This window comes from Acanthisitta chloris, unplaced genomic scaffold, assembly GCF_000695815.1.
Source record: "Acanthisitta chloris isolate BGI_N310 unplaced genomic scaffold, ASM69581v1 scaffold13566, whole genome shotgun sequence".
Taxonomy (NCBI): domain Eukaryota; kingdom Metazoa; phylum Chordata; class Aves; order Passeriformes; family Acanthisittidae; genus Acanthisitta; species Acanthisitta chloris.
The window spans coordinates 46,950-60,580 of record NW_008679926.1 but is presented as its reverse complement, the minus strand read 5'-3'; the positions used below and the strand labels follow the sequence as shown (position 1 = coordinate 60,580).

At 47.7% G+C, this 13,631-nt stretch overlaps 1 protein-coding gene across 1 annotated transcript in view; it reads right to left on the bottom strand.

The window, feature by feature from the left end:
• Positions 1-1,010: 1,010 nt before the first annotated feature.
• The window catches only part of ITSN1 (intersectin 1 (SH3 domain protein)), a 41,415-nt gene continuing 28,794 nt past the window's right edge, over positions 1,011-13,631 (bottom strand). Inside the window, exons 21-29 of the mRNA XM_009077529.1 lie at positions 12,820-12,979; positions 12,010-12,215; positions 11,255-11,337; positions 9,850-10,016; positions 7,399-7,444; positions 4,658-4,779; positions 3,244-3,361; positions 1,382-1,573; positions 1,011-1,062 (exon numbers count right to left, since the gene is read on the bottom strand). Of these exons, the coding sequence (XP_009075777.1) occupies positions 1,061-1,062; positions 1,382-1,573; positions 3,244-3,361; positions 4,658-4,779; positions 7,399-7,444; positions 9,850-10,016; positions 11,255-11,337; positions 12,010-12,215; positions 12,820-12,979 (1,096 nt within the window). The 3' untranslated portion in view covers positions 1,011-1,060. The remainder of the gene's footprint in view (positions 1,063-1,381; positions 1,574-3,243; positions 3,362-4,657; positions 4,780-7,398; positions 7,445-9,849; positions 10,017-11,254; positions 11,338-12,009; positions 12,216-12,819; positions 12,980-13,631) is intronic.

Genomic DNA, 13,631 nt, shown 5'->3' with positions numbered 1-13,631 from the left:
AACACAAGCCAAGGTGTTTACCAACTGTGGTGTGCAAAGTCAACTGAGCAGAAGTGGATCAAACATTCCTCCAGGGTTTAACCTTCCTGCCCTGCTCCTCCTCCTCTCCACAACGGATTACACACTCAACAAGGAACACCTGATACATACAGTACAATAACTACAACAAAAAGACCTGGAATTGGGCACATTTCAAGAGCCTTAAACTGGTTTAAGTCCTTCTGTTCTTTTGCCATTAGGAAAACAAAGGAAAAATAAAGGAAAATAAAGACATATTGACAACACCAGACCCTGCTCCTCCTCCTCTCCACAACGGATTACACACTCAACAAGGAACACCTGATACATACAGTACAATAACTACAACAAAAAGACCTGGAATTGGGCACATTTCAAGAGCCTTAAACTGGTTTAAGTCCTTCTGTTCTTTTGCCATTAGGAAAACAAAGGAAAAATAAAGGAAAATAAAGACATATTGACAACACCAGACAAGTGAACAGTAAAAAAAAGTACATAAAGTCTCCGATTCATGGACATTTGGAACAAGTTTAACAGCACATGCAGCATTCCTTGATAGTGGGTCTTTTTGCACAACCGATTTGCAATGAGGAAATTGGAATTTCAGCTTTCAAAGGCTAAAATAGGAACTTTGACAACAAAATAGTGTTTCGAACTACCAGGAAAAAAACACCTGTGCCAAGGTGGAAACATGAGTTTGGTAACTCTGAAAGCCACAAAAGGACCCACTATCCTCTGGTTTTTATATTCTTATAGATAGTTTTGTAGTTTGTTGTTGGCTTTTTTTTTTGCTTTTTGATCAGTTTGAATTTTGCATCTATCTGCAGGTTACTGAGCTCAGACATTGCTGTTCCATGCAACTAATGGCAAATGAGGTAAAACTGCTCTGCAGTGTGTTCTTCTACTCAGAAGGCAGTAGATGATCATGCTGGAAGCCACATGATCAAGGCTGCATCTCCCATCATCCCTCTGGGCAGTGTTATGGGATAGTGGGTCTCTTTGAGGACTTTCAAGCCTGAGTGGGGGATGGACAACATATGATTCCTAGAAAAAGGAGGAAAACAACACATAAGCAAAACAAAACAATGAGCAAATTCAAGCTAGGAAAATGAGGCATGTCAACAGCATGGTCCAAAATGATTGGGGGGAGGGGAGAACATGCTACAGGGGAGGATGGGAACTCAAAATAAAACACACACCAAATCAGGTCTGAGTTACAGAAGGTCTTCAAAGAGACTTGGCCAGGGGCAGCAGTGGGGGGAGGCTTGGAGGTCTGCACACCCCAGCAGAGTCACAGCAATGCTGCATGTTTCACCTCAGAGGAGCACAGAGAGAGAAAGGCAGAGCCAAGAGGGACACTCACACTGCTGGCTGGGATCCATGTCTGTGGTCAGCTTCACGTAGTTGGATGGGAAGAGCCCCACGTGGCCATTCACCTCCCCTTTCCACCAGTCAGGGTCCTCCTTGTTGAGCACATTTATGATCTGCCCCTTGTTGAAGGCCAACTCGTCGTCGTTCTGGGCAGTGTAGTCATACATGCCAATCACTTGGCACACTGCAAGGCAAAACACAGTCAGGCACAGTGACAGGCATGCAGCAAAGCTTGGGCAGACACACAGAGAACAGCCTGAGTGGGAAGGACCCACAGGGACCAGAGTCCAACTCCTGCCCAGGACACCCCAACACTGCACCCTGAGCCTGAAAGCATTGGCCAAACCCTCCTGGAGCTCTGTCAGCCTTGGGGCTGTGACCACTGCCCTGGGGAGCTGTTCAGTGCCTAAACACCTCTGGGGGAAGAACCTTGTCCTGATATCCAATGTGACCGTCCCCATACACATGGACCAGCTATGAACACTACAGGTGGCTCAGGATTGCTCCAAGACACCACACTGACCTGAACCCATCCTGTCCCTTTCCTGTGCTCCATCCTGGTGCTGAGCTCAGACCTTGGCAAATTGTCTCCAGGTGATTTAAAATCCCCTAGAGTTTCCTAGAATTGTGGAATGGTTTGGGTTGGAAGGACCTTTAAGCACATATATGGGCAGGGACACCTCCCACCAGCCCAGGCTGCTCCAAGCCCCATCCAATCTGGCCTGGAACTTTCCACTTCCCACCAGAACTGATCAATGGACAGGGATGTGTGGGAAACATTTGAAATTGCACTATCTGAAGCTCCACAATCCAAAAGAAAGCCAATGGTGATGCCCTTGTAGTCCCACTGGGGTGTTAGGAACACACAAGTCTTGGAAAAGATGGAGAGTACAAAGCATCCCAGGCCATCCAGGCTGCCTGTGTGGCACTTCAGGACACTTCCAGCAGCTTATTTTCTGCTTCCTTACAAAGAACCTCGTGCAGGGTGTCTGGGACTGCAAATGCAGCAGTATCTGCTCAGTTCTGCCAGAGCAGTTTCCTGAGTTCCCTGAAGCACAAGGACTTTCAGTGAATCATTTCGTTTCCTGATGTTTTCCCTTTGCCAAGCCAGAGGGTTTCTGGTGCTTTCCCACCAACAGGAGACCCCTACCAATGAGCCTTTCTGGCAGGTTCTCTGCATTAGGTTAATCCTAAAATGTGTTTTATCTTCAGTCCTGGGCTCAGCTAGGAACTTCTTTCCATTTGCCAAAGAGCTTGTTTCTTTCTTTTTATTCCCAGAATCACTGAGGCTGGAAAAGAACTCCCAGAGCACCAAGTCCAACCTGTGCCCCATCACCACTTGTCAGAGCTCCAAGTGCCACATACAAACCACACACAGAACAGTCAGGGGTTAAGAAATCCCCAGAGTACAGAGCCAAAGTGTCAGTGCAAAGGCATAAACCAATGAAACCCCAGTTAAGTCAAGCACTTGGTGCTACACTGAGGGAGGTGGAGAGCAAAGGCATCACAGTAATAAAAGGAAGTTGCTCCTCAAGCATTAACATCTGACATTAACCTCTGACATTAACCTCTTACATTCCCACTGCCAGAGGGCAGGGACAGATGGAGATTGGGCAGGAATTGCTCCCTGTGAGGGGCTGCGGCACAGGCCGAGGTTGCCCAGAGCAGCTGTGGCTGCTCCATCCCTGGGAGTGTCCCAGGCCAGGCTGGATGGGGCTTGGAGCAGCCTGGGCTGGTGGGAGGTGTCCCTGCCCAGGGCAGGGTGGGATGGGATATGTCTAAGGTCCCTCTACAAGCCAGAGCAGTGTGTCCCACTGCCCTGTCCCCCATGCCCCCCACACCACCCCGGCTCACCTGAGGGCACTGCTGCAGACTTGGGGAGCTCGGTGGGTGTGGATTTACTGGTACCTGGGCTCAGGAGCTTGACATAGTTGGCAGGGAACCATCCAATCTGCCTCTTCTTCCCTCGGGCCTGGGGGCAAACAAGGCTTTTAAGAGCATTAAGCACATCGACAGATCCTTAGACCAGAACTATTTGCAGTCACACTGCTGGGGAAGAAGAGAACTGAATTTTCTAAGGGGAATTCTGCTGGTTGTGAGGGAAAAGGTGAATGTTATGCCACTTGTGTCAGCATTTAAATGCTTGTCCATCACACAAAGGACTGGGGCAGTCTAAGCAGGGACTGAGAACCCAAACTGACTCTTTTGCACCTCACCTCTAAACCTGTGTCAAGGGCCATTTTAAGCCTTTACTCTGTGTTTGTGTTGTTAGAATGAGTCTGACATTTCGGGCAGGGAGAATTTTGCCTTTGAAGACAAATTAGATGCTAATTGAAGTGAAATAAAAAGTCCTCCAACACTTTTACTGTTCTCTATTTTTTCCCACTCTACGTCTTTCTTGAGTGTATCTAGATCAAGAGTTCTAAGATATTAGGGGATTCTGATTAAACCAGTAGTGCAATGCTTAGATTTGCCTGATTTTCCCTTCAGTCCGAGCCCTCAGTGTGGAATAGGAGGATGAAAGAACATACAGGGACTGACAATGAGTCAAACCCAATTGTAAATCGGTATGTAAGACAGAAAATCACCCAAAGCTACATTTGAGCATTTGCACACCCAAAGTGAACTGTTCCAGGCCCTCATATCAGCTGCTCAGAAGCAGCTGCGGCTCTTGCCCAGAGAAGCTTCTTTTCTGCCTTAAAATACAATGAATTGAGGCTCCTTAGGGCTGAACTGAACATCCACATGGAGATGAGGGACAGTGAGACCCAGAGGGATCCTCATTGCAGATTTCTCCACACAAAAGGTGATAAAATAACAGCAGGAAAGGCCAAAAGGAGGAAAATACTGGAGTTAGTTTGAGCATCTGCACTGCAAAAATGAATCAATTACCATTTTTTCATGGGAGTTTCCTTGTGAAAAACACCAAACCCAACCAAAATCTCACTCAGTGAGGCCAAAGTTCTGCTCTGAAAGAACCTGGGAGGGTTCAAAGGAGGCTGAAAAGGAAGCCAGAAGACAGCAAAGAAGTCCTCAAAATCCTCTCCTCCCCGAGGAGCTCTAGGAACCCTCCCAAGGCACTTCCAACGCTTTCTCTTGCTTCCCCTCCCGAGGGATTCCAAGCTCCAGGACGGCACCACTTGGACACCTCTGTGCGGCACTTTGCCTGCAGAACTGTGTGCTATGAATGCACCTCTCAGTTTGAGCTGCTAAAGACTTAGGGTTAGTTCAAGCATGGGATTGTCTTAGGGGAAAAAAAGGAACTAACTTGGAGCTCTCCTTCCCACCAGCCGCCTGGGTTCTTCTTCCGGATGAGGATGAGCTGCCCGGGGGCGAGGGTGAGCTGCTCGGGGCCCGTGGCCGCGTAGGGCGCGATGACCTGGGCGATCTCTGCGGACACAGGACAGTCATGGGCAGTGAGCACGAACACAGAGCCAGCCCTGCCCAGCTCTGCCCTGCCCTGGGTGCTCCCAGGACAGTGACACCCAGAGCTGCAGGGACATGGACATGGGCACACACCAACTGCGTCTGCGCCGTGTCACTATGGCATGTGTGACAGAGGATCGCTAGATACACTGGGGTGCAAGTAAACAATCCACAGCTGATGGATTATGATACAAAGACATGTTTTCAATATTATCCATATCATTATATGACACACATGTAATTCTATTAGATTACACAGATCTACATGAAACACACAATTATCTTCTATTAACTGTAGTTCTGAGTTATAAATGAGAACAGTTTTCTGATCGTACAAATATAAACCAGCAGAAATACAGATAGGAAATGCAAATAAATTGAAAATAAAATGCAAAAATAAAAATATTTGCTAGGTGAAAAAACACATTCTATGTAAAAAAAAGAAAATTCTATGAAAAAAAACCTTAAGATAAAGAAAAATGAAACAAATTAAATTTATTCCATACAGTATTTGGTTCACTGTTTTACCACACTCAGCTCTGAGAGATGTGTGTATAATGTACCTGTATCTCCAGATATGACACACACAACAGATCTTTATGCCAACACATCTAAGAACTGAGAAGTAACTCATCAAACCAATACCCACTGCTCACCTACAGAAACTCAGGAGCACAAATCACACCTAGCTAACCAACCCCAAAGGAGACAGGACCAGCACTGATGACAGGGCACTAAAATTGCCCCAAGAGCTGCAGATGAATTCAGATCTGAAGCAAATCTTTCCCCACCAGAGGCAGAAATGAACATTTTCTGAGTGCACCAAAGGATCTCTGGAAATCTCTGTGCCATGGGATTAACTCCAGAGAGGCTTTATCTGACCCAGGCACCAAGCAAGACCAAGGAACCCTGAGCTCCAAAGGTGCTGGGGTCACCCACAGCAGTGCTGGGACTGACAGCTTGGGGCTGGGGAGAGACACCCCGAGGCACAACTAGAGCAGCTCCAAGCTCAGTGGGCACCGAGCCCTGCCCATGTGCCAGACTCAGCCCTGGCATGGCATGCACGGCCTTGCCAGAGCCCAGCCCCTGGGCAGAACCCTCCACGGGGCAGCCTGGGTATCGCTCTGGGAGATAGGGAACTTGGGGGTTGGTTTGCTGGAACAGCAAACTCCGACCCAGGGGTAAGACCAAGGAGACTTTTAGTTGGGAATGCATGGGCCAGACTTGAGGAGCACCACCCACCTGAGCTGGGCATGGGGCGTGACTGCTATGGCTCTGGGTATGTGGCACTCGGAGCTCTGGGTGAGCTGGGAGTGCTGATGGGTCACAGCTTGGACTGGGTGGTCTAAGACATCTTTTCCAACCTCAGTGACTCTGTGAGGCTGTGGCTGCTCCATCCCTGGGAGTGTTCCAGGCCAGGCTGGATGGGGCTTGGAGCAATCTGGGCTGGTGGGAGGTGTCCCTGCCCAGGGCAGGGTGGGATGAGATGAACTTTAAGTTCCTTCCCACCCAAACCACTCCATGATTCTATTCTACGTTTCAGCCTAGTCTGTTCTAAGAAACTGGCAGTAGAGGACCGAGTAGAACAAGGTCAGAGCTGTCACCAGATTGCACCTTTACAAAACAGCAGAAAGCAAAGGGACAGTGAGTGAGAGAGACTTTGGTCAACACTGCCACAGCAGCCTGAAGTGGAAGGGAGCAAGGACACCATGTCCAACCTTCTCATGGGCACTGGCAGAGGGACTTGAGACAAGGGATGGAGGAACAGGACACAGGGAATAGCTTCCCACTGCCAGAGGGCAGGGACAGGTGGATACTGGGCAGGAATTGCTCCCTGTGAGATGCTGAGGCACTGGCACAGTTTGCCCAGAGCAGCTGTGGCTGCTCCATCCCTGGGAGTGTTCCAGGCCAGGCTGGATGGGGCTTGGAGCAGCCTGGGCTGGTGGGAGGTGTCCCTGCCCAGGGCAGGGGTGGAACTGGACAAACTTTAGGGTTCTTCCAACCCCCAAACCTTCTGTGATCCAACATTTCTATGATAAATACTGAGGGAAAGCAGAGGAGTCTTCTGGAAAGTTTCCGATGTCATTCTCCTAAAGCCCTTTGAGGCACAAGGGCTGTTTGGAAGGACATGCCCCACCATCCCAAAAGCCAGGGCACTCTCTACCCAACACCTCAGCTGCAGCCTGAGCAGGCCTGGCTAGCAACCACCTCCTGCCACAGGCACCAGGTGAGTGCTCAGGAGCTCACACAGCCTCTAGATATGAGAGTTTGGAACATCTGGGGCTGTAAAACCTCAGGGGAACAATGTCCAATTCCATTTTCTGGCAAACCTGGGCCTTTCTGGAGGGTTCCACTGTTTTATTCCCTAGGCACATGCTATGTATGACTGACACATGTCAGAAGGATTAAAAGTGATTAATTATTTTATTACATTATTTATTGAAGTTGTTTTTTAACAGTTTCACCAGTGCAAACTACCACAGAATGAGCAAACACACTTTATTGTCAGAGTAAACATTCTGCTGCCATTGAACTCAAGTACTTAAGACCAGACAGAAGGTGCTGTGACAGTGTATGACTCACCAGGTTTCTTCCCTAAGCTTCCTGTTTTTCCAGCTGCTCCTGGAGCCTTGAAATAGAAAGGAAGGTGCAAGTTTAGCACTGATTTATTCCTCCAGTATATTAAGAATGATTTATTATGCTTCACTTAATGCAATAAACAAATAAAAACCCACAGGAAGGTTCTGTTCTGATAGAAATCCTTAATATTTCTGATGGCAATTGCTATCTGGGAATCAACACTGAGCAGGGATGGAAGTGGGTGACTCACTGTATCAGTGCAGACTTCTTTCCTGAGCTTTTATTCCCTTTCCTGGCCTGCAAATCCCAATCTAATTCCCAGTTATATCTCTTTTGGATTGTGAATCCGCATAGCTACAGAGTGGGAATTCTGTTGAGGTGAAGTAGCAATAGGAGTTTTCAACTCTACAAAGAGCTGGATTCAAGCATGCCTAGGAAACTCACTGGACCTAGACAGGGAAGTGAGGGGTCAACATCATCATCATCATCCAGGGCAAGAAAAGCCTTTGAACAGCCCCAAGAAACCCAACAAGGAGTGAGAGTAGCTCAATTCCACATGAGAGGAAGAGTGAGACTCAGAGATGAAGTTGGACCTGAAAACATCGTTTACAAACTCAAAGTTCTCTCAGAGAAACAGTAAAGTGACCTGATAGAGGCAGTTTGCAGAATGAAACATCTGTTTCTGAGCCCTCCACAAAGAGGGTTTGCCAACCTGTGTCTCTGTCTCATCCCAGAAGCACAAGCAGCCAGGCCTGACAGATGCCCAAAAGAACAGACATACCCAGCTCTGGAGACAAAACTGCTGAGAATATCTGAAGGGAAAACCAAACCAGTTCCTTCCCAAAGCTTCAAAGGACACTCAACATTAACTAACAAGAATGGAGTTGAGGTTAGGTGACTAATTAGGAGCCATTCCCAGGTACCCAGGAACCAGGGCCAGGTGGCTCAGGAGGCTGAAAGTGCAAGTTCTCACTCATCAGCCACAGAATGAACCTAGAAGTGATATACAGAGACTTAGGGCACAGCTGGGGACAGTGCAGGGACAGCTCTGACTTCTAGTGACCAAGGGAACAGCTGGAGCTGTGTCAGGGGAGGGTCAGCAGGGAAAGGTTCTTCCCCCAGAGGTGTTTGGGCACTGAACAGCTCCCCAGGGCAGTGGTCACAGCCCCAAGGCTGACAGAGCTCTAGGAGGGTTTGGCCAATGCTCTCAGGCCCAAGGGTGCAGTGTTGGGGTGTCCTGGGCAGGGGTTGGAGTTGGACTAATGATCCTCAAGGGTCCCTTCCAACTCCTTCCATGATTCTATGAATTCTATGAACTATGCTGCACACAGCTCTGGTGTCCCCAACATCAGAAGGACATGGAACTGTTGGGGCAAGTCCAGAGGAGACCACAAAGCTGATCAGAGGGTTGGGGCAGCTTCCCTAGGAGAGAGTTGGGGCTGTTCAGCCTGGAGAAGAGAAGGTTGTGTGGAGACCTCAGAGCAACCTGCAGGAGCTGAAGGGGCTCCAGGGAAGCTGCAGAGGGATCTGTGTTAGGAGGGCTGGGCTGGATGGTCTTTAAGCTCCATCCCAACCCCTGAACATCCTCTGACTCTATGAACTACCATCATCAGGAGATTATAGTTTATTCAGATCTAAGCTAGTTCATACCAGCAGATAAATTATCCTCACGAACAATATAAATGAGAAAACATCTTTCTTTAGAAATGCCTGAAAAGACCGAAAATATGAACACAGACAAGTTCCATGGGATTATTCCAAGCTCCATCCCAACCCCTGAACATCCTCTGACTCTATGAACTACCATCATCAGGAGATTATAGTTTATTCAGATCTAAGCTAGTTCATACCAGCAGATAAATTATCCTCACGAACAATATAAATGAGAAAACATCTTTCTTTAGAAATGCCTGAAAAGACCGAAAATATGAACACAGACAAGTTCCATGGGATTATTCCAGGACAAAAACCAGCTGAAGCAGAACCTCTACTATTCAGGCAAGGACTTTCCAAAAATACAGGACTTATCTAAGTTCTGTTGGGAAATTTGTTCCCCTTGATTTCAAGAAATGTCAGTAGGGAAAAATATAATGGACTGAATATTACTATCTAGGTGTTTTTCAGCACTGGCAGTAAAACACAGCTCAGTCATTAAGCACTTATCAGGAGAAGAAACCAATCATGGCTGTGATTTGTCTCTACAAACCTGCCAAGTTAATTATTATCATGGGCAAAATACACTTCAATATATGATCCACTAAGGTGTTTATGATGTTATGTCATGAAATGCAACTATTATTGTGGTTACTATCATTGCTTTCCCTTGCCAAACTCTCATTCAGTAAAAACACAACATACTTTTCTTCCCTCAGGATCCCTTGACTTGCAACTGCCACCACAAGCCCAAGCAGATCACCCTCAGCTCCAGCCCGTAACATGTCGCTATGTCTCTACCTCAGAATCTTTGAGCCTCACATAATTGGATGGGAAGACTCCTGATTTATCTCCCAGGGTTCCTGTCCACCAGTCACCATCCTTCTTTGTCACCAGGATCATGTCACCCTGCTGGAAGGTGAGGTCTCCTTGCTCAGAGCTCTCGTAAGTGTACATGGCAACGTACTCTGCAAGAGGAACAGACACACGACAGGGGAAACCCTTGACAGACTGCTCAGCTGGTGGTGAAAACCTTGTTAACATCACACATGCTAGAGAGAGACAAATGCATTCATTACTAGCTAGAGAGACCTCAGCATCTAGTGCCTACAACGGTACCCAGCAGAGCTGAGTGCCACCTACCAAAATGCTGCATGGGTGGATTTTGCTCTGAATACTTTGCTCCTGCAACTAAACTATACAGAAACACTTCATTTACAGAAGCAACAATTCCCTCTGCACTTTGCTGCATGTTTCCTACTGTGCCTGCTCTGAGCTGGTGCCTGGAGCTTACAGCCTTTGGGACCAACACGTGGGATCCAGCCTTGATTTGACATGAGCTGTCTGGTGTACAACGAGTGCTTTCAGTAGGAAGGACACACATCTCGCTCCCTCTCACCCAGCAGATGGCTGGGCAGTGTGGAAACAAAGCCTGGGCCTGTTCACACCAAGCCTCAAGCTGTTCTGAGTGTTAAAACACTCAACTGTTTAGTGTTCGAGTGCAAACCACTAAAGCAGGTGATGTTGAGACCGTTCAGACACAGAAACAGGGAATTTTTCACCTGAATGATCAGAAAGGAGAAATTCAGACAGTTCAGTCACATCTTCTATACAAATTCATATACTCTGAGCATTCTCACACCTTCCATGGGCACAAAGCATCTTTCTGAGGAGGCCTTTGCTCTGTTTCTAGGCCTGAGAGCAGCTCCCAAGAGTCCAGACAGGCTTTCAATGCCTCTGGAACACAAACCTTCACACATTCCACTGCAGCTGCAAAACCTGTTCCCTGCCTTATGTGTTGGAAGACTAAATCTGGCCCAAGAAGCTTCTCTGGGATTCTATGATTCACCAAACACTGAAAATGTGCTTTGGGGCAAACTGAGGCATTTATTACTGATTCCTGCCTTAATGTGCTGATGCCTCATCTGTCCCTCTGCAAAAAGCCAGTCCAGGTGAGAAACTGTCCCCAGGTATAGGCAACAACATCAGAAACACTGGGAAAAGTACAAAGCACAAAAGACATTTCCAAATCTTCTGTGACATTCACCTATTCCTTCTATACACACAACACACACAAATTCCTACTGCAATGCCCTGAAATCATTCCAGGGGCAAACTGACTTGCACTTCAACCTGAGCACCCAAGTCTGGTCCTAAGTTTGGTTCTGGCTGCTCATCCAACACTGCTGAGCCTGAGGGGCCTTACCTTCCCCTGACATCGCTGCCTTGGCCGCTGGCGACGCCACCCGCTTCAGACTAGCAGGACTCTCTGAGGAACCAGAATCCATGCTTTAGGAGAAAATAATGGTTATTTAAGAAATTAAATCTCTCCAGAAAAATTAGCATTAGATTTCAAACCTCAAAATTGCATTTGCACCCACAGGAAACTCTCTGTGTTTGGAAAGAGACAGCAAATGAGCAAAAATAAAGTCTCTAGGCCCAGTGCTGTCATGGCCTTAGACACACAAGTTTCTCTTCTCCCTCAGGAAAAACATATCTAGAATCATTCTAATTTGCACTACTAAGATTCATTTTGCCTTCACATGATAGGAACGAGATCTTAAGTGTTTCATCCTCTCAAATGTTCCATCTTTAATGATAAGAGATGTAGATTGGAGGAAGACCTCTCGATTTGGGGGTAGATAAGCCATGACAGATTTAACTCAGAAAGTCCAATACACTCATTTTTCTAGTTGCAAATCACATAAAATCAAAAAGGCTCACTAAGCTTTAGAAGGTTCACTAAGCTTTACATCTACTGTGGATGAGGCAAGACCCAAGGAGAACTGAGGTCAGTCTTCCTAGTTCTTCCAAGGTTGGAAGGCAAAACCCTCCCAAAGAGAGTCAGATATAAAAGGCACTTGGACAGATCCTGAACTTGAAAACTCAAGAGCTCAGCTCTTCCTGTTGATTAACCTATTCCAGTTCAGAGGTGAAGTGGAGGAAAAGCAAATCAAATACCTCGTTGACTTCCTAATGGGGCCTGAAATAAGCTTCACATAGGACTTAGGAAACCACCCCTTCTGTCCTTGGACCTCTCCAAACCACCACATGTCTTGCTGCTCCAAAACTGTGATGACATCGTTTTTGTTGAAATTGAGGTGGTTGTCTTTTTTTGCCCTCCAAGGATACAAAGCCTGTGCTTGGAGCCCTTCCACTTTTTCACCCTTGAAAAGAAGAGGGAGAGAAGTCAGGGACAGGAAAGATGCTTAAGGAGATACACTCATAGGATACTTATGTAGGAAAAAAATGAACTCTCAGCTGTACAAAGCAACCTCACTTAAGCCTGCACAGTGACTCCAGAAGTGCTTGCAGTCCTGCACTTCTGTCTGCTAACACATGACACAGTGCAGGATTCAAATAAAGCTGAATAAAGCTCAATAAATTCAGTTAAATAAAGATCATCAAGATACATATGCAATGAACCCTCACGAAGCTGCTTTTGCAGGATTCCTGTAGCTCCTTCAGGCACTGAAGGCCACAATGAGGTCACCCCAAAGCTTTTCTTCTCCAGGCTGAACAACCCCAACTCTCTCAGCCTTTCCTTCCAGCAGAGCTGCTCCATCCCTTTCATCCCCCTGGTGCCTCCTCTGAACTCTCCAAAGCTCCATGTCCTTCCTGTGCTGGGCCCTGGAGCTGGAGGCAGGGGACACTCCCTGCACATCCAAGCTCATGACCTATCCAGGTGATTGATGTAATGCACAACGTTCCTATCTGTTTTGCCAACCTCTGTGCTGTCTCAGCAGGGTTTGAGTGAGTGCAGGAGCTCACCTGCCCCAGGACAGGAGAGGGAGAGGAGCCTGTGACAGTGGCAGGGGTGAAAGCTGAGCGCTGCCGGAGTTGTCCTGCGCTGGGCACGGTCAGGGAGGGCTGAGCTGCCCAGGCATCCCAGTTATCACTCTCTGCCTTCTCACTGGGGTTTGTTGGCCACCTGAAACACAAAGAAAACAATGACACAATTCCTGCAGAGCAGGAACTCCTACATTCCAGGTTAATGTCTTTCTTCCCACCAGCCCAGGCTGCTCCAAGCCCCATCCAACCTGGCCTGGGACACTTCCAGGGATGGAGCAGCCACAGCTGCTCTAGGCAACCTATGCTAGTGCCTCATATATATATGTAGATTTCAGTTTATAGATATGGATTCTATGGACAAGAGATAAGGCAATTACAGCTCATAATGCTGCCCAGGAGCCAGGCTGGGAGACCTGAGGGTGTTCAGCCTGGAGAAAAGCTCCAGGGATACCTCAGAGCTCCTTCCAGTGCCTTAAGGGGCTCCAAGAGAGCTGCAGAGGGACTCGGGACAAGGGATGGAGGCACAGGACACAGGGAATGCCACCAGGTCCAGACACCTCTCAAACACCTCCAGGGATGGTCACTCTACCACCTCCCTGGGCAATATCCCAGTCCTGAACACCCTCACAGGGAAAGCACTTCTTCTCACATCCAATTTGACTCTGCTCTGGCTCAGCTCAAGGCCATTCCCTCTAGTCCTCTCCCTGCAGCCATGGCAGGACACACATCCCCCACCTCTCTCCAGCCCTGGCAGGGAGTTGCAGAGAGCCAGGAGGTCACCCCTGAGCCTC